Below are 22,780 nucleotides of genomic sequence, written 5' to 3' on the forward strand. Positions count from 1 at the left end.
CGAAGGACATACTGAATCCTTAGGGGGAGGTATTTCCGGCAAAGAGGTGGAAGGCCTTGAGTACGTGTAGCTCTTCTCGAAGAATCAGAGGCCACTCTTGACCATCAAAGGCGAAGCACCTGCTGTGTGCGGAGTACTGAGCAGTTTAAATGCCCCGCCTCCTTGGGTCCTCAGAAATCACGCAGCCCCTTTTACACGGACACAAGTCAGAGGGGTTCAAGGTAACTGGCTTGGGGTCACCCAGCTGGCGAGGGGCAGAGCTGTTGAGTCTGACCTTCTGGCCTGGCTTGGTCTCATCACCCAACCCTCCCCGGCAAGGGCCACCGTCTGGATACCCTGGAAACCACGGCGCTTCTCAATGGTCAGGATCCCAGGGGCGACTGGAAGGAAGGCCTGAATCAGACCAGCAGTTCTGAGTTGGGGCCTGGGAACCTGCACGGGAAGCTGGCATCTGCCTCCGCCCCAGGTAACTCTTGCTATAGAGTCCCTTCACAGAAACAGCAGCCTCTTTACTGCATCCGTCCGAACGCGTTTGCAGTGTCCCCTCTGAATCTCGGGGGAGACTGCCACCTGCTGTTTCCTGAGGACGCCACTGAGACGTGAGGATTTGAGGGCCCCCATCAGGCACTAAACGGGGGGAACTTGCCACCAGCCCTTGACAGACCCCACAGGCCAAACAAGGGGTCACGCATTTGGAAAACTTGAAAATACAAGATTATTGTGTAGTTTTCTTCCTCCTCTCTGAGACTTGATGAGCATTTAGTGTGTGTCTGCCATGGCCCAGGTGTATTGGCCGTATCTTTGTTTTCTGCTGTTTGATGCTTTGACACTGGGGGCCTTACTCACCCTGGAGGCACAGCCCCTCCCGGGGGCCAGCTAATTCCGAGACAGCAAACGACCCACCGACCCACCCTGGACTGCCTCTCACATGCAAACTAACCGTCACAGAGCCCAAGCCCCAACCCTGTCCTCTGGAGGCTGTCCCACTCAGGGCCAATGTCCCCCTGCCCTATCACCCCAGGGCCCAGGACCACACAACTAGGCCATTCCCTACACCCCAGAGCCCTCTGGCCTTACTCAGACTAGCAGTCCTGGGCCTGCTGACCCGGCTTCACTGTTCCTGCTGGCCGAAACCACACTAAAGTCCTTGTCCACTCTGTGCCCCCCTGCACCCCACCCCCGCCCCCTCCGCCTGACTGACCCGGGCACTTCCCCGTGTGGCCCTGCACGCCCCCACCCCTGCTCCTGCCGTGGCATCAGTGAGTAACGACCTTTCTATTTATTTATTTATTTATTTATTTATTTATTTAATGTTTATTTTTGAGAGAGAGCAAGCAGGGTAGTGGCAGAGCCATCCGATGGGGACAGAGGATCCGAAGCAGATTCTGTGCTGACAGCAGAGAGCTCGATGTGGGGCTCGAACCCACGAGCTGTGAGATCATGACCTGAGCCGAAGTCAGGTGCTTAACCGACTGAGCCACCCAGGTGCCCTTATCTATTTATTAAAAAAAAAAAAAAAATTTATTAAAAAAATTTTTTTTTATGTTTTTATTTACTTTTGAGACAGAGAGAGACAGAGCACGAGCAGGGGAGGGGTAGAGAGAGAGAGGGAGACCCAGAATCCGAAGCAGGCTCCGGGCTCCGAGCTGTCGGCACAGAGCCCGACGCGGGGCTCGAACTCATGACCTGAGCCGGAGTCTGACGCTCAACTGACTGAGCCACCCAGGCGCCTCGACCCCTATTTATTTTTTTAAAGTAATCTCTGCACCCAACGCGGAGGGCTCGATCTCACCACCCCAAGATCATGAGTCGCACACTCTACCACTGAGCATGCCAGCTGCCCCAGACCTTCTTTGCAGCGGCGGTCGTCTCCTCGTCAGCCCTGAAGCACAATGGAACCTACGTCTGGGAACGCCTGCCGCTGGAGACACAGCTGAGAACGACACAGCGAATGCCTGTGGACGTTGACATTCTGGTGCCGGCTGTGGACAGAACGCGATGAGGACAGGCAGGTGTGACAGTGACAGGTGGGAAGGGAGCCCTCGGGGTGGGTGGAATCTGAGCCCCGACCTTCAAGGTCGGAAGGGGCGGTCGGCGTGGCCGGTGCCACGGCACGGCCCTCACTTCACTGGGTCCTGTCCTGAGAGCTTCCCGCGGAGCAGGACGGGGTCCCGTTGGGCCAGGATTTGCTGCCGGAGGCGACACTGGTGGCAACAAGTAACAAGCCAAGAGCCACGGGCCATCCTGCTGCTCCCCATCACCTGCCTTTCCGGGAGTGATCTGGGGGCCTCGGCACTGCTTTCACCTCCGCGGGGGCCACTTCCAGCCCCGATGGCATCAGGGACACCGGAAGTTACCCTTGAGGTCAACTCTAAAGGTTAGGCGTACACACAGAGTAGCGAGTCACCCTCGAGTCCCGCCTGCAGGGAGGAACTGTCACTTCAGCACCACATGACCTCAGTACGTGGCCCCCGCATCCCAGGGTGGACCCACGAGCAAGTGTCTGTCGGGCGCTGTCGGGCCGCGAGGGGGTCCTGGATTCCCAGGGGGGTCCAATCTGATCACACGAACCCTTAAACTTGGAGGCTCTTCCCTGCCTGTGGTCGGAGAAGGGACTCCGGCAAGGCCGGGCTCTGCGGATGGGGGAGGGGCGGGGACAGGGCACGGGAGGGGGACCCGGGAACGCAGGGCACCTGTTCCTGTGCCGCAGCCTCCACAGGGAACCGGCCCTGCCCACCCTGAAGTGTGGGGCTTCTGGCCTCCAAAACCGGGGGATGATGAGTTGGTGCTGTTTCGAGTCACTAAGTTTGTCTTAATTTGTTAGGGCAGCCGCAGGAAAACGCACACACCCAGTTATCCTGCAGGTATTGTGTGAAACGCTCCAATCCCAAAATGAGCACAGCACTCTGGGGACAGGAGGAGATCACTGTTGCTGAGAACCCGGCGCCCCAGCGAGCAAAGGAGGCTGCCAGCACACGGGGTGGGGTGGGCCTGCTGCGGCCATCCGTCAAATCCTGCCCGGCTGAAGGGAGCACACACCCCTTTGAGACACGGGAAAGCAGTGGGCTCCAGAAGGGGTGAGTCACTTTCCCAAGGACACACAGCTCCAGAGGCGGAGCGGAGCTGTGGACCCACCTGACAAGGTGACAGCCCAGATTCAAACCATGACTCACCATCCTGTGACCATATGACTCAAGAGGGGGGCATCTTACCTGGTGGGAGTAGGGGCCGGGGGGGAGGGGGGGGGAGGGAGATGGGGGGGCACGTCCCCAGGAATATCGGTGGAGGCCCCACCCCTCATCCCCAGAAAGCCGCTTTATTTTTTGAAATTTTTTTCAATGTTTATTTTCGAGAGAGAAACAGAGCATGAGTGGGTTAGGGGCAGAGAGAGAGGGAGACACAGAATCGGAAGCAGGCTCCAGGCTCCGAGCGGTCCGCACAGAGCCCGACGCGGGGCTCGAACCCACGAACCGTGAGATCATGACCTGAGCCGGAGTCGGACGATTCACCGACTGAGCCCCCCAGGCGCCCCTCCGGCAAATCGCTTTAGAGGCACTACGTCCCCACTAGCTGGCGACTTTTGTGTCCGTATTTTTTTTTTTTTTTTAAACCCAAAGGGCTTTTTATAACTTTGTGTTTGAGATTTTTTTTGACTAGAAGTAACACACACAATTTAAGACTGGCAATCATCATGCAGGCTTGGGAATTCCTGCAAAGTGAGAAAATTTCACCTAGCAACTGTTTTGAAATGTAATGAAATCTGTATGAGTACAAAATTTAGCAGTTGATGAGGTTGACACATTTTTGTAGACGTGCAGACATTTGATAAGGTATTAATGCTGATTTGGGTTTTATTCGGGGAGCTGATAATTTCTTTCTTCCTTCTCTCCAGGCCTCAAAACTTCTTCCAGGTTCTCTGAACAGCACGAGCAAGCACCACCCCAGGACCTTTTCCTCAAGGGCCTCCCAGTGCCTGTCAACATTAAGCACTTACTGTATGCAGCAACAATTCTGAGTTTTTCACGTATTTGACTGACTTAATCTTCGCAAAGACTCTTTATGGTAAATACTACTATTGTTTTCTTCTTCCAGTTAAGGAGGCCAAAGCAGAGGGACCATGAACTCCCTGCGGGAAGACAAGGCAGATGGGGTGGATCCTGAGCCTGCCCTCCTGGCCTCCACACCTAGTGCTTCCTGATCCGGTGGTAACCCACAGAACCCCCATCTTCAAAAATTACTTTTAGTGGCCCTGGGCGGCTCAGTCGGTCAAGTGTCTGACTTCGGCTCAGGTCATGATCTCGACGTTCGTGGGTTCGAGCCCCGCGTCGGGCTCTGTGCGGACAGCTCGGAGCCTGGAGCCTGCTTCGGATTCTGTGTCTCCCTCTCTCTCTGACCCTCCCCTGCTCGCGCTCGGTGTCTCTCTCTCAACATTTTTTAAATTGTGATAAAATACACATAAAATGTAACCATTTCTAAGTGCACAGGTCAGCAGCACCAAGCACATTCACACTGTCGTGCAGCCACCCCCACCAGCCGTGTCCAGAACTTTCCATCTCCCCAAACTGAGACTCTGTCCCCATGAAGCACTGACTCCCCGCCCCCCCCACCCCACCCCTGGCTCCCACCATCTACTCTCTACCCTTGCGGACGGGACTCCTCTGGGGACCCCCTGTGCGTGGGGTCACGCGGGATGTGTCCTTCTGTGTCTGGCTTCTGTCCCTGTGCACAGTGACCTCCAGGGCCGTCCACGTGGTGGCAGTTCAGTGCGTGGATGGACACAGTTTATCCTTACCACCGCACACGACTGTCATAAACCCCAGAAAACCTGTGTTGGTGACGTGGAAAAGGCACAACTTTTCCACATCGTGGAGAACAGGTGGTTCCTCCAAAGTTAAACACAGAATTACCATAGGAGCCAGCAATCCCATGCCTAGGCACCTACCCAGAATGGGACACGTGCGCGAGCAAATACACGTACTCCGGCCTTCACCGTAAGCAGCGTTCACAGGAGCCGAAAATGCAAACAATCCCCGTGCCCGCTAGCAGGCCCCTTCTAGAACACACGCCTGGTTCCACCTCGTCTCCTGACATAAAAATCAGACGTAATATAACCCAACTACAATTAGAAAAAAGTACGATGCATTTCAGACACAAACACAAGAAAGAAGAAGAGACTATCACTGCTCAGGGGCAGGGCCCAGTTATAGGGCGAACGTGACCCGGTGCTCAAGTTGCATGCGCGCGCACAGCTCCGATCCCGGGCGGAGGCGGCTGGGAGGCATTTAGACCCCGGCAGCCCCAGCAGCTCTGGTCACAGAAATGGGAAGATCCTGGACTCAAGTGTTGAGCGATGCTCCACTTGCCCAGAAGTCACGTCCCGGAGGGGACGCCTGGGTGGCTCGGTAGGTTTAAGTGCTCGACTCTTGATTTCAGCTCAGGTCACGATCTCAGGGTTCGTGAGATCAGGCCCAAGTTGGGCTCTGTGTTGCCAGTGCGGAGCCTGCTTGGGATTCTCTCTCTGCCCCTCCCCGGCTTGTGCTCTCTCGAAGCAAACAAATAAACTAAAAAAAAAGGCAGTTGCATCCTGGGAAGATCTGTATATGAAAACCGTGAGGAGCACTTACGGGGGGTAAACTCTGCCAACCCCGTTGCTGTGTTGAAACGCTGGCCTCCAGGGCCTCAGAACGCGACTGTATTTGGGGACAAAGCCCTTATGTGAGTGATGGAGTTAAAATGAGGGCATTCGGGTGGGCCCCAACCCACGTGACCAGCGTGCGCACAGCAAGGGGCAATTTGGCCAAGGACACGCGCACAGGGAGGCCGATGGCGGAGGCGGAATTCAGGGTGACGTGTCGACAAAGCCAAGGGACGCCGAAGATGGTCAGCGATCCCCTAAAAGCTGGGCAAGCGTACGGAACGGACTCTCTCACAGCCTGGTAAGGAACCGGCCCAGACGACACGGGGACTTCCGGCCTCCGGAACCGTGAGAGAATAGACTGCTCTCAAAGCACCCCGTCTCCAGTACTGTGTTCCCGCAGGCCTAGCAAACGCTGCATCCACGTCAGCCAGACCCAGGCTGCAGGCTCGGCTGACTAGGAAGGGGCTGTTCTCGCCCCCGCGGCTCTCCGAGGCTCCCCTGGGGCAGCTCAGCAGCGGTGCCCCGCCTGAGGGCCACGGGTCACACCCTTGGTCACCCTTTCCCCCTGAAGGGCGGTCACTCAACTGCAGCCAGGTGACAAGATCTCAAAACGGGTCTCACCCACACCCCCAGGCCGGGTATGGCTTTGATCACCCAACATGGGAAGCTCAGACCCGTTTCTAGACTCTGACTTGCAGAGAAGAGACGGGGCCCCATGCAGGAGGTGACGCGGAGACAGCATCTTGCCCAACTGTCACTGGAAAACGACTCTGAGGGCCCCCGTGGTGGGGGTGGCCACGAGGTATTTACTTGCCGCAATTCAGACGAGCAGGACGCCAAAGGCCAGCGCTGACCCGCCTTTAACGGTCTAGATTCCTCGGCAAGCTGGGCAGATTTTCAGATCGCTCTTTTAAAACTAAACACCCCAGCGGGAACACAGGCTACTCCGGGAGAACTGGTGATTGTTCAGTAGCCTGTGGGGTGGCTGTCCTAGTTACGAAGGGAATCCAGGTTCCCAGCAGGCGGCACTGAGGTTAACTCTCACCACGCCGGATCACGGCCAGGACTTGTGGGAGGCAGGCCCTCCGGCTTACCCCCAGACCCCCTCCCCGCCCCCCGGCACAGGTCCCTTGGATGCCCCAGCGTGCCCGGGGGTCACCTATGCTCTCGGCTGGCATGGGCTCAGCCGTTCTCTGGTAGAAACTCTTCCTGTGGAGTCACACAGGAGGGGCCTGGGTCAGAGGACTCATGTATGGCACTTATGGCTGGCCAGAGGCCTTGTCTGGCAGGCTTTGACGAAGAAAATTAGAACTGTTTGTAGTGACAAATGAGGAAATTACATATTAAATGCAGGGACTGCCCTCAGCCAGACCCCAAGCCCGCACACCATCACTGGACGCCCCCCACCCCAGGCACACCAGCTCGAGGGGTGAAGCGACTGGTCTGTAGGCCCCACGATGCACCCCCCCCACTTGCCATTAAGAAATCCTAATCCTGGGGCACTTGGGTGCCTCAGGTTAAATGTCCGACTTCGGCTCAGGCAGGTCCCGATTGCACGGTGAGTTCGAGTCCCACGTCGGGCTCTGTGTCAACATATCGGAGCCTGCTTCCCATTCTGCCTCCCTCTCTCTGCTCCTTCCCCCCACTCGCGCCTGGTCTCCCTCGGTCTCAAAAATAAATGAACATTTACCAAATAAAAAGAAATCCTGGTTCTGATCCCAGCCCTGCCACCTCCTACAAGCTCTAGGACCTTGGGCAGGTGGTCCACACCCGTTTCCTCATCTGTAAGGAGGGGAGATGGACGTCCCACTCCCCGGGGAGGCCAGCAGAACTGGGTACGGGAGCCTCTACACACACATCGGTGCCGCTGAGGTCGGAAGCGTTCTCTGTCCTGCAATCAGTGCGACACACACCGGTGCGAACCATAAACTTTTATTAATGGAAAATGGAATGCCTTATTAACAGAAATCTTGTCTTAAAAATGGCAGAGATCACGTTTATTAAAAAAAAAAAAAAGTGAATTCACATTGTATCGAGCTACAACATGGTGGCAGGATTTGCTTTTTGTTTCTTAAAAGATTCCACAAGTTCAAGGTAACTCTGGCTGAGATTCAACAGTGCATCTGCCTACCTGGAAACTCAGAGTGGGGTTTAGTAGCGGCGGGTGAAGTGGGGATACGGGTGGGGGTGGGGGTGGGGGTGGGGGTGCGGAACTCTGCTGCCCCGGTCCTGGCCGGCCAGTCCACCTTCCAGTCCGCCACCGGGCACCATGTGACCCTGGGAATGCCCGCCTTGTGCAAAGCCGCCTCGCCTAGGAACAAAGGCACACGTTTGTCCCCTTGAAGTGCTTGCCGCTCTCACCGTTCTGGGGCGCAGCGCATGGCTGTGCAGCCTTTACGGCCCGTTGGCTCTTCCAGGTGAGGGAAATCAGAACCACAGACTGAGCTCCGGGCAAGTGTCCGGTGCGACTTGCACAAGCTGCCAAGAGCTGCTTTTCGGGTTTGTTTTCAAAACATTCAACCCGGCAAACCGACCAAACGTGCAAAGAAGGGAGAGGAAATGAGGAGTGGGAACAAATCAATTTTATCTGAGCGCAAAACTTCTTACCCCGACATCCCGCCCCGATTTGCCATGTGTCCTGGCCCCGAGGGCCCAGAGAGGCCCCTCTCACCACCTGGAAGAAAAGAAAGGCTTTGCACACACTCCCTTCTCGGAAGTGCCTGGAAGCCTCTGCAACCGCTGGAGGGACCAGTCCCCAGGGAGCGTCCTGGGAACCCTCCTTCTACTCCTGGGCACAGGTCAGCCTGTACCTTGCCACCGCGCGTGCTCCCGGCCCGCCGTGCCTGCGTCCACCGAACCCGGCCACACGCGCTCCTGATGCTCCGCCCAGTCACGTCCAGCCCTGTGTCAAAACAAAAAGCCGACCGGAGCGTGTCCCACGTGCCTGCACGGGGAGGCCGTAGCACGGCCGATCCCGCCCGATGTCACGCGTTTCTGAGGGACAACGGCGAAGCGTGAGGACGGACACGCCCCCGCGGAGACCCACGTGGCAAGCACCCGGAGCAGCTCGGCGCAGCCACGCACATGGGACGGGAGACCTCCACGCGACCCGCTGGGTTGGCCGGTGGCAAAGGGACAGACGCTGGGCGCTTCGGAGGACGCGGAGACAGCGATCCTCACACGTGGCTGGTGAGAACGGGCAACAGTGCGGCAGGCTGACCCCGGGACCCAGCGAGTCCACCCCTGGTCATCTACCCCAGGGGAGCAGGAAACACATTCACGGGAAGACCCGCGCACGAATACGCTTAGCAGCAGGATCCTCTGACAGCCCCAAGGTGAAACCACCCCAATGGCCGGCAGCTCATGAGCGGGAGACGCAAAACGTGCTCTCCCCACATGTGGCCTGTTACTGAACCCCAAGAAGGAATACGGCTCTGACCCAGGTGACCGTGTGACCGGACCTTGAAAACACTACGCTGAAAGAAGCAGGACACAAGAGGCCGTGACACGTGACTTCACTTGTGTGAAACGCCCACAACAGGCCAACCCAGAGACAGATGGTGGATCAGGGGTGCAGGGGCTGCGGGGTGGGGAGGGACCGGGAGTGACTGCTAATGGAGCTTCCCTCGGGGGTGGACTGTGGTGATGAGCGTACAACTCTTGAATACATTAAAAAACATCAAATCGCACACTTCAGGTGGATGAACTATATACGGCACGTGAATAAAGCTCAAAAGAGCTGTTTAAAAAAAAAAAAAAAAAGTTTCAGACAGAAAGTCCAGGTGATTCAAACCAAAACACAAGTCCAATGTGCGGCCACCAGCAGCCACCAGGCGTGTCCAGGAAAGCTTCCCAGACTCAGGCTGAGTCTGGAACGGTCAGAGTACCAGCTGCCAGGCCGGCCAGTGCGCAGAGCCGCGGGCGAGAAGCCCATCAGAGCCCCCAACACCTGTCCTCGAGGGTGAAGGCGAGACTGCCCCGCATGGGGTGACAGCCACCCAGCCCTACAGTGACGGTGCTCAGTGTCCCCTCTTGTCTGCAGAGAAGCTCCCCGGTTACATTTCCCACGGACATTTAAGGCAAAACGGACAAAATGGCATTCAAGGACCGAGAGCTCAACGGGTCACCTGGGGAAGACGACTTTTCATCGCTCCTCTACCGGAGTGGTGCACCCTTCGCTCAACCCCTGAAAACCCACCTCGAGATGAGGCAGAACCTTCTGACATGCAAAGACCTGCCTTAAAAACACCTACAGGCCCCTGGGGGACAGCGGCGGGGATGTCCTGGGGCAAGTCTACGAAAGGATCCAGGGCGGTGTCCCTCAGCAGACAGGGACCCCCAGAGCTGCCCGCTGCTTACCTGGGTGGGGGCGGCGGCCCCCGGCCCTCATTCATCCTCTTGTCGGAGCCGTAGCCCCCCCAGCCGTCTCGGGAGTCTCGGCTATGGCGCTCTGGTGGTCCTCCGTGGCCGTGGCGTTCATCTGAGTAGTGCTGGAAGGCACAAGAGGGACAGGGCACCCTAACCATGCCGTTCTTGGACGGGCCTGTGAACCTGCAGATCCCGCTGCAGCTGGCCGGGGTGTGGCCCCAAGGGGACCTGTCCAGGCCCCTTCCAAACCGCACACCTCACTGGATGCTCTGCTCCCAACCCTGACGAGGCCACAGAAGCTCCTGGTGGGCCCTCTGCTTCCTGATCTCCTCCTTGCTCGAGAACTCTTGGGCACCCCTAGACCTCCATCTCTGGCACCACATAAAGTGCCAGCAGAGGCCTCTCTGGCCCTGTGAGCTCGGAGAGCCCTGCACTTGATGGCATTTGATGGCTCTGCTGAAGGGTCCTCTGAGAGGATCACTTAGTCCTCCCCAGAAGAATCAGGGCACTTCCTTCTTGCTGATGCCAGGAGGGCCCCTCCCACACCCCGGGACAGGCAGTGCCCTCAGACCCCTGTGGGCACCATTCTATGGAGGCAGCAGAGGCCTGTCTATGTGACACTGGAGGCAGGTGCTGAGGAGGGGAGCCACTCCGTGCCCCTGGCCAACCGCCAACCAATCCTGTGCTCAAAAACCCAGCACGTCTTTGTAGCGAGACATAATCGCATGATGTTCCCTCAAAAAACACCCCGGTATTTTAAACAGGCATGATTCTGATGCCCATCCCCTACCTCTCTCTTGGAGAGCTCCCCTTTTCTCTGAGCATCCCTCACAGGGCACCTGCAGATTGCCAGAGACACAGGACCCCTCCCCCGCCCCAACACAGGCAAAACGCCTCCCCCATTTGGGATATTGTGGGGCAGCTCACAATACTGAGACTCGAAGGCACTCTAAGCAAGTGGACAACCCAGAGATGCTTGCAATCTACTAGAGCCAACTGAACAAAAACAAACCCTATGTATTGGAAACACACGTACAACTCCGTAATCAGAAAACAATTATGCACACTTCACTCACCCTCGCCCACCCCAACACAGAAGCAGGGTGCCCCCAGGCTTGGGGTCGGGTTTTACTTACTTGCCCATCTCGCTCTCCCATCACCGACCTTGAACCTTCCCTCCTGCAAAAGGGAAACATCTCATTCCAACAGCTGCTGATGGCACTAGACAACATTTCGGCAGGCCACACACGAGAGTTTTCCACAATTGGGGTACTTATTCTATTTCACCAAGTAAGAACTGTAATATGCTGGCCTGTGAAAAAAAGCTGGCTTACATCTAAAGCCTTCTTCCAGGGAGTAGGAGTGAAGCTGGATCCTAAGAAGGTGGGAATAAAAATTTTACTGAACTAAAGTCCCTTGGAGGGATCTCAGAAACAGAGGCCCACCACGAAGCCAAAGACTAATATATTTGGACTGGTGACAAAATCTAGGGTCTAACAAGAAGCCTTTAGAGGATCCCTAACCTCTGGTTTGACCCAGTCAGTACACAGGATTCACAGGATTCTCAAACCAACTCCAGGCATGATTCATTAAATGAGTGGCTTCTCAGCCCATCTCCCCCCTGCTCTCCCTTCCCTTACGGAAGAGCTAACGAATGGAGAATTGGTTCAGGGATATGCGGCCCAGGGGACCATGATGAGAACCCCAGAGAGAGAATTCTTGAACTAGAAAATCGAGGGCTGCCTTTCTAATAAACTATATATATATATTTCTCATTTAAGAAGACACTGACAAGGGAACCAGCTAAAAAAAAAAAAAAAAAAAATCTTCTCAGACACAGCCAGCCTAGTAAAAACTCTCCCACGTTGTCCGGTCAGTTCTTACACAGTATGCCAACGCAGGAGCCCGTGTCAGTCAGGGAACCCCATGGATGTGGACGCCAGCCAGCCCTGCCTGCACAGACTCAGGTGCCTTTCTGAAAACTTCTGTAAACGGCATCCTCACCATAAAAACAAGGAGGGACAAGGCGGAGGAGCAGAGGCTGGGCGAGAGCCCCGGGGAGCCGTGAGGCCCAGAGAGTGGGCCGTGGGGCGCTGAGACATAGGAATCGCCCCAAACCCCCGATCCGTGAAGGGGACAACGAGTGAAAGGAGTGGAGGGCCTTCCCGCCATACAAGCTGAGGACACCCTAAGTGAGCCCCGAGTCCAACATCCTGCTCAAGGCCTGTGCTTCTAAATCCCACGCGCAGCCGGTCGGTCAGCCAGCCAGCAGGAGCCTCACAAGTAAATGAGACATCAGAGAATGAACAGAGACCTATCCCTGCACCGGGCTCAGTTGGCTGTGTCCGTGGCTTCGGGAGACGGTGGGTGCTGACCTGTCAGCCACGTGGTCCTGGTACTGGGCCCGGTCTCGATGGTCAAAGTCGTGGAAGCGGTGATCGGGCCGAGGGAAGTCTGGGCGGTACCTGTCCTCCATGGCCACACGCTTTCCTTCCGGCCAATAAGCATCATCTCGCCTGTTTTTTGTTTTTAAAAGGATATGAATTGCATTTATGAGCGAGAACGAGGGAAATAGGGAAGGGGGTGGAGGTGGGGAGAGGAGCTCTCTCCAGACCCGGTATCATTTAAAATGTCCTGCAGGGCTAATCTCTAAACATTCAATCATTATGGCTTTGATTTGATAAATTAAAATCCCCCAAACTGCCAAGAGGCATGCCGGCATTCTCATCTGACAGTCCTGAAAGGAGGGCTGCTGGGAGCTAATTGTATCACAAGGCTGTTAATACCTTGATCCCCGCATGAGCTCAGATGCAAGTGAAATGAAATATTTGATTCTTCTGGAATGGCATTCTGAGTTGCCACATTTTCACCTTCCTGTCTTCTATGGTAACCTGAACCTCCCTCTGAGTTTTTTTTTGCAAAAGCAAAGGGAATTAGATCGGGTGATAGTGAACTGCATACAGCTCAGGATGGCATCCAATTATCTTCCTCCTGATTTTTTACAGAAAACTAGGCTCACGGCTGGTGGGGTGATGGGTGACCGTCAATTAAGAAGCTCAGAGGAGCTGGAGACCAATAAACCTACTTTGTGAACGGGAAGGCAATTTCTTCTTCCGAGTGCAGCCCGGTGCCTCTCCCCATCCCTGGCCGACCGGCGGCCGCGGCGAGCGCGGGCCTAGCCACCGCCCCACCGGGAACCACAGCGTGGATGCGACGGGGGGCCTTGCTAAGCCACAGCACGGCGACCCCTTCAGCAAGCGGCCACCGTCAAGACTTTGCGAGTAACTCAGGCAAACACCGCAGAGCCCCGCGACGGCGTCCGGAGGCACCGGGGCCCCGACTTTCCAGGGCAGGGGGGCAGCCGAGGCCGGGTCCTCACCGGCCGTCGTCGTAGGGCCTCCGCAGCACCGGCCGCCGCTCCTGCTCGTAGCGCAGCTGCTCCTGCTGGCGCCGCAGCTCCTCGCGCTCCCGGTGGATGCGCTCCTGCTCCTTGCGGCGCTCGCGCTCCACGCGCATGCGCTCGCGCTCCAGCCGCTCCCGCTCCATGCGCTCGCGCTCCAGGCGCTGCCGCTGACACTCGAGCTGCAGGCGCTCCCGCTGCAGGCGCGCCTTCTCCTTCCGCTCGTGGAAGGCCTCCAGGCGCTGCTCCCGCTCACGCTGCTCCCGCTCGCTGCGGGGACACACACGCAAGGCCGCCCTGACGTCCCCGCGCGCGCCCCCGTGACCGCGCGCCGGGCGGGGCCACGAACCCCAACCTCCGGACTCTCCCTTCTCACAAAAGCAAAGCCAAGGGTTCGCGGGCAGGGAGGGGGCGAAGAGACCCAGCCTGGCGTCCAGGCCAGGAGGACTAAGCCACACATTAAAGGGAGGAGAGTGGGGCGCCTGGGTGGCTCGGTGGGTTAAGTGTCCGACTTCGGCTCAGGTCATGATCTCGCGGTTCGTGGGTTCGAGCCCCGCGTCGGGCTCTGTGCTGACAGCTCGGAGCCTGTTTCAGATTCTGTGTCTCCCTCTTTCTCTGACCCTCCCCCACTCATGCTCTGTCTCCCTCTCAAAAATAAACAAACATTAAAAAAAAATTTTTTTTTAAATAAAGGGAGAAGAGTAAGAAAAGGGGAGAACTGCTACTATGAAAGCCGCCGTGCACACAGAAAACCCTGGAGGAACAAGTAACTGAGCGATGCCCCGAAACAGCCGTCCTCCCTCACCCTTTCCCTCCAAGGCGGCTGCGTGTGCTAATGACAGCGTCTGAGCAGACCTGGGGGACTGTGGGGCCAGAGGAAGGCTAGGCATGAGCAAAGGGGGCCGATGCTATGCGGCCCGGCACCAGGTCTCCTGTCACCGGCCCCTGCATCCTGGAAGCTGGGGGGGGGGGTGGTGGTGGTGGTGGTGGTGGTGGTGGTGGCGGCGGCGGCGGCGGTGGTGGCGGCGGCGGCAGGAACAGGGGGAGACAGGGACAGGGTACACCCCCTCTGCATCCCAGAAAGGAGTCGCTGTCACTCCTCGTGCCCGCCCTCAGCGACTGGAAAGGCTCCAAAGCCGTTGGGAGCCAGTCGGAAACAAAAGACATCTGAATGGTGCTTCTACTTTCTAAAGCTACATATGCAGAGAGACCAGAACCACACCACTCGGGAAAGCAAATATAGCACAACCGGAGCGGTTTCTCCACGACCCGCTTTCACTCAGACAAGTTCTCCTAATGCCATGCTGTGAGGCGTGAGGCTTTCGTTCTGCCGAGCAGCACGTGAAGCAAAATGACAAGGGAGCTACGGACGGAAAACGGCAGAAGGCGAAACTGGGAACGGCAGGCCTACTTCCATAAACTGTCTCAAAAAAAGGTGTGCGTGGCAAAGAACGTCTCGTGGGACCGAGGCCGCCTGAGAACGCTACTCCTCTGAGTAACACCTCTAACAAAAGCACCACATCCCTTGGCTGCACTTGCGATCTTATCTACATGCGGTTCGGCAGCGAAGACTGAGACCTCAACACTGGAGACCCTCCCACCAAAGCCACGCGTGGATGAGCTCACTCCACGTGCCGGGGCCCACCAGGCCCCAGGAGAGGTGCCGCTAGACAGACTCCAGCTCTGACGATCGCCGTGCCGAGGCTGACCGCCGGCCCTCGCCACCCTGGCCCTTCTGTCTCCGGGGACACACGAGGCAGTCATCGAGCCTGGGCGGGCAGGAGACTCGCTCAGGGAGAAAGGCCGAGCACCCCCAGGGGAGCCCACCAACCGGCCAGCCTGCCAGGACCCACTCACCGCCGCCTCTCCGTCTCTCGGATCTCCCGTTCCCGCTGCCTCTGGCGTTCACGCTCCCTTTGCTCTTTGATTTTATCAAATGACAAGATGTCTCTCTTCTCCTTGCTTTCCGATTTGCGATCCTGACTCTTGGAGCTCTGTTTACCAAAATTGGCCGGTTAACATCAGAAAAATGCAAACAGACGCACGGTGACAGTTACATTTGCGTATCTAGGGTAGACAAAAATTCTTCTGTCCCACGTGGTTTCCGGGAAGGCCTGCCAACAAAGGGCGTCATGGAAGGGGAAGGGGGGATGACACCCCACAAAACCTACAGGCAGGTTTCTTTAGTGCGGCAGAGCCCAGGACTGTGTGTAGTCTAGAACAAGGCCTCACAGAGCCACGGGGCACGTGCATGCTGGATGCACGGCTGCATGACGGACCACACTTCTCAGCCGCTGACTCGGGCCTCAGGCAGGCAGCCTTCGAACAGAACAGGTCAAAGATGCTTAACGTAAAAGAGCGCTCCTCATCAGCTCCAGAGCATTAACGGGCAACTTCCGTGCCACTCTCATTTCCAGGACAGGGCACGAAACCTTAACTACTGACTCCTATTCCTGCCTGAGGCCTTCAGGGGCCACAACACCCAAGCTGCCCACGATCACTCTCCCAGGAAGCTTTTATAGCTCAGAACGCAGGGCTATCTGCTGACCCACAGCCTCAGAGTCTCTAGAGAATAGGCCTGGGAGACATTTAAAAAAAATTTCCTTAGCTTACTTTCTTAATTGCCTCGTGGGTGGTGGGAGAAAAACAGGCAGAAGTTTTGAACAGAAATTTTACCAAAAAAACAACCAAAAAAAGAGAGGACCATCTCATCACAGAAAGATCCATAACCCAAAATACCACGATGACCCCCCTTTGTCGAGGAGACGGGCAAAATGACTGGAGTCTGATCACACACACTGTAGGTAGAAGGCAGGGGGACAGACACCCTAAGTGTCCAGGTGAGGGTGCAACCTCGTGCCGAGGCCAGCGCAGCACCGGGGTCTCGGGGTCAGAGTCCTGGGCTCACCACCTCCCACTTACTAGCGGCCAGGGCACCGGACGCAGCCACGGACTGTAGTATCCTGCTGCCTTCCGGAAGGGCACTCTGCTAACACCCATCCCAAAGAATGACATCCGTGTCCCTCTGCACCTAGAAACCCACAGTATGCCAAGGGGTGTGCACACAAATGTCCCGCCACAGCAGTTCTCAGCAAGGGACGAGAGACAACCAAGCGTCCGTAACCAAGAGCCTGGTTAAGACGATCACGGCTTCCTAAAGAGAAAGGACAACACCTGTGCACCCCGGATGGCTCTCAAGGGCACCATGCTGTGGTCACGTGCTGCACGACTCCACGTTCTCAGAACAACAACATTCCAGAGATGGGAAACAGACAACCGGTGTTCCCAGGGCTGGAGATGGGCTGGTGGCGTGGGTGTGACAGGCAGGGGATCTCTGTGGTGACGGGCTAGTCCTGTATCCTGATGGCGGTGCTCACAGCGGTCCACACCAGTAACAGAAAAGTCCCAGCACTACGTAGGCACATACACGCCGGATACCAATGTCACCATCCTGGCTTCGCTACCGTGCTACAGTGACACAAAAGAAGTCACTGGGGAAAGCTGGGGGAAGGGCACGCAGGACCTCTGTGCTATTTCTGCAACTTCCTGTGAAACTACCATTATTTCGAAATCCAGTGTACAGGCTTGGTGCTCAGCTGGGTGAGCCTCCGACTCTTCATTTTGCCTCGGGTTATGAGATTGAGCCCCCAATCAGGCTCTGTGCCGAGCGTGGAGCCTGCCTGCGATTCTCTCTCTGCCCCTTCCCCACTCGCACTCTCTCTCTCTCTCGAAGAGAAAAGAAAGGAAGTGCGAGGAGTCCACGTGAAAGCGAAGAGGCTTCTGTCCTACTTCTGTTGTCATCCTCCTATACGACCTGAAGATCTGAATGTTCTCATCGTGTGCGTGTTACTATTTATTTTTTTAACGTCAGAGTTACTTAGGTGGTGAGATTATGGTTTATCTAGGCTTCCTTGAGAGATTTTTCTACCTTAGTGTCTTTATGGTTTTCACGTACCCCAAAAGGAAAATGATGTCAAGAAGGGATGGATTAGAAACCAAACGTTCATTTCAAAAATAAATCTCAGCACCACAAAGGGTTCTTGGATGAATACTGCTAGCTCGGCATTCACTGGAAGGGGCCGGCTCTCATGAATGGTTGAGCTAGAACCTTCAGGTGGTGAGCAGAGGGGTTTGTTTTTCGGAGTGGAAAAAACAAAACGAGGAACCACTAGCTGGTCCAGCTACGTGTACCACTTAAGAAATGGAGGTCCGCTCTCTGACAACGTGAGTCGATTTTCCAGCGGACTCCATTTTCTTTCTTGTTAACCTCACAGAAGATGAAGCATCGCCCGAAGCGATGAATCAGCTACCACTAGGTTAACCAAAGAGCAGAACCTGCCTTCTGACTTGAACAGCCTGGGTCCTGCCCATTCTACCCAATGGTCAGCTTTCTGCTAATCAATTCTTCCAGAAGATGGCGTAACCTGACAGAGAATCGGGGTCAACACATCGTGTGAAGTGAAAACATTCGGTGCTGTTTTGAAATAAGTTGTAGAATCTTTGTGTTTGTACGTACCATCCAATGGCTAATAACGTGCCTTCTGAATACATCAAAGAACTCTGAAAATTTTAAAGGCGAAACAAAGCTGTTTTCGTAGTGCAGATCACAGTGGTCGTTAAACCACCCTCAGATCAGTTGAACCTGAGACGGCAGAAGCAATACTTACTCTCTCTTTTGACCTGCTTGTGGTTTTCACGCTAATGACAGGCTCTCCTTTCGATTTATCCATCACGACTGTCCGTTCCATTCCTCTGCTTCCTTCAGGGAAAAAAACAAAAAACCAGGCATCTATGAAAACCTGCCGAGGCCCCCACTTCCAAAGAGCAGGCAGCACACGGGCTGACCGGGGGCCCGCCAGGCTCCCTCGAGTGACTAACGCTAACGTCTGGAGCCTCCGTGTCTCCTCCTCCTTCCCGTTCTGACACGAAGCACCCACTGCCGACACGAGGCCCTCCAGGTCTCTGCTCACCTGGAACGAAGCGGCTGGGATTTCCTCACATCTTGCAACGTAAATCTAAGCCAAGGTGCATTCTGCAACGCGCACACATCCAACCCACAAGCTTCCTTTACCCTCGCGCTAAATCCTAGCAGCTCCAGGAGAACCAATTTTGATTTTTTTTCTCCTCCACATCCTGGAACGCTCTGCAGGATTCAGGCCCTCGTCGCAATCGGACGGTTGGGCTTCCCTTCGTTCATCCACAGCAATAAAGGCCTCCAAATAGAATCTTCCCCTCGATGACACAATAACCAGACTCTAACCACCAGGACTATTCCCGATTTGGGGAGATCTGCCATACTTGAGGAGCATTTTAAAAACACGTTCCTCGTGAGACTGCCGGTAAATTACACCAAACGCCAAAGATCCAATTTGTAACGCTCCGTAATGCGCTGTACCCAGTTCCAATGCTCCAGATGGCTGAATTTTGCTTGTTTTATTGGGGAGGAGAGGAGGGAAGCGCAGGGAGAATTGGTTTTATTTTTTCCAGACGACATTCCGTGGAGCCTCATGCAAATCTGAAGGCGCGGAACACGATGAACTTTACAAAATGTCAAGAGGTGGCACGCCCCTTGCAAGTGCAGCTACGTCAACGGGAACAGAGGTTCTGAGGTTTGCACCGTATCTCCGGTTTTGACTCTATCTGCCTTTTTTTTTTTTTTAATTTTTTTTTCAACAGTTTTTATTTTTATTTTTGGGACAGAGAGAGACAGAGCATGAACGGGGGAGGGGCAGAGAGAGAGGGAGACACAGAATCGGAATCAGGCTCCAGGCTCTGAGCCATCAGCCCAGAGCCTGACGCGGGGCTCGAACTCACGGACCGCGAGATCGTGACCTGGCTGAAGTCGGACGCTTAACCGACTGCGCCACCCAGGCGCCCCAACTCTATCTGCCTTTAACACACGCGCAGGAGAAGCCTGACCACACGCCTGCATAACTGCATCAAATCAGTTTCAAGAACCAGGACGCATCTCCTGCGCATACCCGTCTGCGCTCCTGCCAAATGTTACGCAGAAGAGCGAGAGGCCTAGTCGCGGGGCTGCCAGTGAGCAGAAGTCACCGGGGGGAGCGTCCCCACGTGTGTGACGTCACCAGACACTCCTTCAGGCCACGTCACCCTGGGGCTGCGATTCATTCAGAGCCGCCTGTCAACAGAACCCGCGGTCTACCTCCCCCCCACCACTGAGCTCCTCCCTTTTTGTGGGCACGTGGAAAGCTCTGCTCACCTGATTTGGTGACTCTCGACCGATTTGCAGGTCCTGGTTTCGGCTCATCCTCTTCCTTTTCTTCCTTCTTAATGTCTTCAGGCTTTTTTTCCTCCTTTTTCTCCAACTTCTCTTCCTTCTTAATCACGGTTCTGTTGAAAAACACGGTTACCAAACTTGAGTTCCTGGGACTCGGGCGGCAGCTCACACCTCTTCAGACTTGCATACAAAACCAACCAGCCTGGCGGCAGGCGGACGGGCACGACTCTCGGAAAACCGCGGTAGGGACAATATCCTCTTGAGAGGCAGAGCCCTCACTCCCCCGGGAGGTCTCTGCCACATCTCGAACCGTCAGGAAGGAACTGCAGGCTTGTGGCCATTTTTGCCAACTGCTCGATGCCCGGGGATAGCAGAGCGGCCCACGGGCACAGACACGGGAAACTACGTCCGAATGCGCGTTAAAAACTAACTTCAAGTGTTTTGCCGTGTGTGGAAAAAAACATTTTTTCCAAATAAATACAGTATAAAATAGAATGGAGGGGTGCCCGGGTGGCTCAGTCGGTTGAGTGTCCCTCAGGTCGTGATCTCCAGGTCCGTGGGTTGGAGGCCCGCTTCTGGCTCTGTGCTGACAGCTCGGACCCTGGAGCCTGCGTCGGATTCTATGTCTCCCTCTCTCTCTCTGCCGCTGCCCTGCTCAGACACTCTCCCTCGCTCTCAAAGTAAGAAACGTTAACAAAAAACTAAAAAAAAAGAAATAAAATAGAGTGGAGGTACGGAATGAGGACAGGAGGTGGCGGCTTACACGAAGCAGCGGGCCACGGGCCTGTAACAACACGCCTGGTCATTTCTGCATATTGTGGGGGAGTTAAAATGGCAGGCTACGTCCCAGCTTGTGCAGCAACTGCTGTCACATTTCAACCCGGAGGCAGCTTTTTTCTAAGCAGTGAAATAAATCCTCGTCGCCACCCAAACTCGTCTCCCTTATTCCCTAACGCTGTTATCTCGGGCGATCAAATCTCACACTCCTTAAATGCCCACCGTGTGCCAGGCAGGGTCCAGGACGGGAAAGCCAGGCCCCTCGGGTTCCCTGACCAGGTCCCTGCCCTGTCTTCCCTACAACCCAGGCAGGGCTCAGCCTGTTGGAGAAACCTCTCCCAAGGTCACTCTTCCTCCCTCCTCAACTTCCACAGCATGTCGTCTTTAAAATAATATTCACACTTTAAGAAAAACCTTGTTTAAAAAAAATTTTTTAATTTTTATATTTTAATTTTTCAGAGAGAGAGAGAGAGAGAGAGAGAGAACACGTGCAAGCAAGCTTAAGCGTGTGAACTGGAGAGAGGGGCTGAGAGAGAGAGGGAGAGAATTTTAAGCAGGCGGCACATTCAGCGAGAAGCCTGCTTCTCGCTGAGGGAGAGAGAATCCCTCTGCCCCGCCCCTGCTCACACTCTCGCTAAAAATAAACTTACAAAGAGTCCAAAGCTCAACCCACTGAGCCACCCGAGGTGCCCCTATTTAAAATTTATGAAAATGTAAATACACACAACAACTGGTGGTGTGTACTAGAATCAAGACCTGTTATTTGGGGGTGCCTGGGTGGCTCAGTCAGTTAAGCATCCGACTTCGACTCAGATCACGATCTCACGGTTCCTGGGTTTGAGCCCTGTGACGGGCTCTGTGCTGAGAGCCAGGAGCCCGGGGCCTCGTTTGGATTCTGTGTCTCCTTCTCTCCCTGCTCCTGTTTCTCTCTCCCCCTCTCCCAAAAATAAACAAACGCTTAAAAAAAAAAAAGTGTGGGGGGGTGGCACCCGGATGGCTCAGTCGGCTAAGCATCCGACTTCGACTCAGGTCATGATCTCACAGGTCGTGAGTTCAAGCCTCGCATCGGGCTCTGTGCTGACAGCTCAGAGCCTGGAGCCTGCTTGAGATTCTGCATCTCCCTCTCTCTCTGGCCCTTCCCCGCTCATGCTCTTTCTCTCCTTCAAAAATAAGTAAAGACGTTAAAAGAAAAATTAAAAAAAAAATTTTTTTTTTTTTAATCATATTGGTTTCACTAAAAACAACAAAGCCAAAACCCAAAACACCATACGCGTGTCAACTTACTCAAGGAACTTCCCTGTGACGGCCACCACAGGGCCTTTCCTGACCATCCCTGGGCTCCACCGCCCGTGTCTCTGCTGAGTGGTGCCTGGGTAGCCTCACAGCCTGGAGTCACTGGGACGGCACTAGAACGCTGCACCGCAGCGTCTCACCTCACGTCCGTGTCGGGGGACACACACAGACGTGGCTCCCTTCCACGGCTACGCAGTCCACGTCCCTTCCCTTCTGACAGAGGCGGAAATCGTTCTGGTGACTACGTGACTCCAGATAAAGCCGCGACGAATCACGGGTGACGCACGGCCCTCGCTATCCTGTGGTGGCGCCTTCTCTCTCCGAGGAGACCCCTCCCGCTGTCCTGTACTCACGCGGCACCTCCCGCACGCATAGGAACCTCTCGGAAACAAAAGTTAAAAATGTAATTTCGAAAACATGAAAGCATACGGACACAAAAAGGCTGGAGGGACACACAGGAAGGGGCCACCCTCGGGCAGGGGCTGGTGCTGGACACGTGCGTGTGCTTTCCAAACGGCAACCGCACGCGGCAAACGCACCACTCATCCGAGACCGTGAAGACGAGCCACTTGTTCGGAAAAGTTTCTCTCCTTCGCTTAGACTACCTACTGAACCTAGAGATTCTTGAAAGGAAAGGTTAATGAAGGTGTTCACTGGAAGAAAAAAACTGTGGTTCAAACATATTGTGAATTCCTCAATCTCCCCGTCGAATCGCTTCAAGGCAGTGTGGCTGTCAACAGCCCCGAGTTCACTGCCCGCCGCGACCGAACCCTGGCCTTGCCACTTCTTAGCTGGGCTGCTCTGTGTGCCCTTCAGCCGGGCAGTCCCCGACCCGGAGCCTGCTCCCTCTGCGACACGAAACTCTTCCTGGGACCAAGGGAACCACCCGATGCATGCTAGCCAGTTATTAGCCCCTTCCTTTCGTCCACAGACACATCTCACCGGGTGGTCAGAAAAATCACTGAGGGAAATGGATTCCCAGACACCAAGAAGACCAAGAATTCTGAACAGCTACCGATATCTGACAAATACGGTTTTAGAACTGCGGACAGAACAGGTCTCT

At 55.3% G+C, this 22,780-nt stretch overlaps 1 protein-coding gene and 1 long non-coding RNA gene across 2 annotated transcripts in view; one reads left to right on the plus strand and one right to left on the minus strand.

Moving 5' to 3' along the window:
• Positions 1-2,924: 2,924 nt before the first annotated feature.
• LOC132678045 (uncharacterized) lies at positions 2,925-4,751 on the plus strand. Its single transcript, XR_009609467.3, has 3 exons — positions 2,925-3,077; positions 3,893-3,995; positions 4,093-4,751. It is a non-coding gene; the product is annotated as an uncharacterized LOC132678045 (long non-coding RNA).
• A 2,803-nt stretch (positions 4,752-7,554) lies between these two features.
• The window catches only part of SAFB2 (scaffold attachment factor B2), a 33,079-nt gene continuing 17,853 nt past the window's right edge, over positions 7,555-22,780 (minus strand). The window contains exons 12-21 of the mRNA XM_078443527.2: positions 19,630-19,760; positions 18,074-18,165; positions 15,264-15,400; positions 13,386-13,676; positions 12,382-12,522; positions 11,143-11,185; positions 9,998-10,128; positions 8,449-8,540; positions 8,246-8,312; positions 7,555-7,949 (exon numbers count right to left, since the gene is read on the minus strand). Of these exons, the coding sequence (XP_078299653.2) occupies positions 7,790-7,949; positions 8,246-8,312; positions 8,449-8,540; positions 9,998-10,128; positions 11,143-11,185; positions 12,382-12,522; positions 13,386-13,676; positions 15,264-15,400; positions 18,074-18,165; positions 19,630-19,760 (1,285 nt within the window). The 3' untranslated portion in view covers positions 7,555-7,789. The remainder of the gene's footprint in view (positions 7,950-8,245; positions 8,313-8,448; positions 8,541-9,997; positions 10,129-11,142; positions 11,186-12,381; positions 12,523-13,385; positions 13,677-15,263; positions 15,401-18,073; positions 18,166-19,629; positions 19,761-22,780) is intronic.

The sequence above is a fragment of the Panthera onca genome, chromosome A2 (assembly GCF_046562875.1).
Source record: "Panthera onca isolate mPanOnc1 chromosome A2, mPanOnc1 haplotype 2, whole genome shotgun sequence".
Taxonomy (NCBI): Eukaryota; Metazoa; Chordata; class Mammalia; order Carnivora; family Felidae; genus Panthera; species Panthera onca.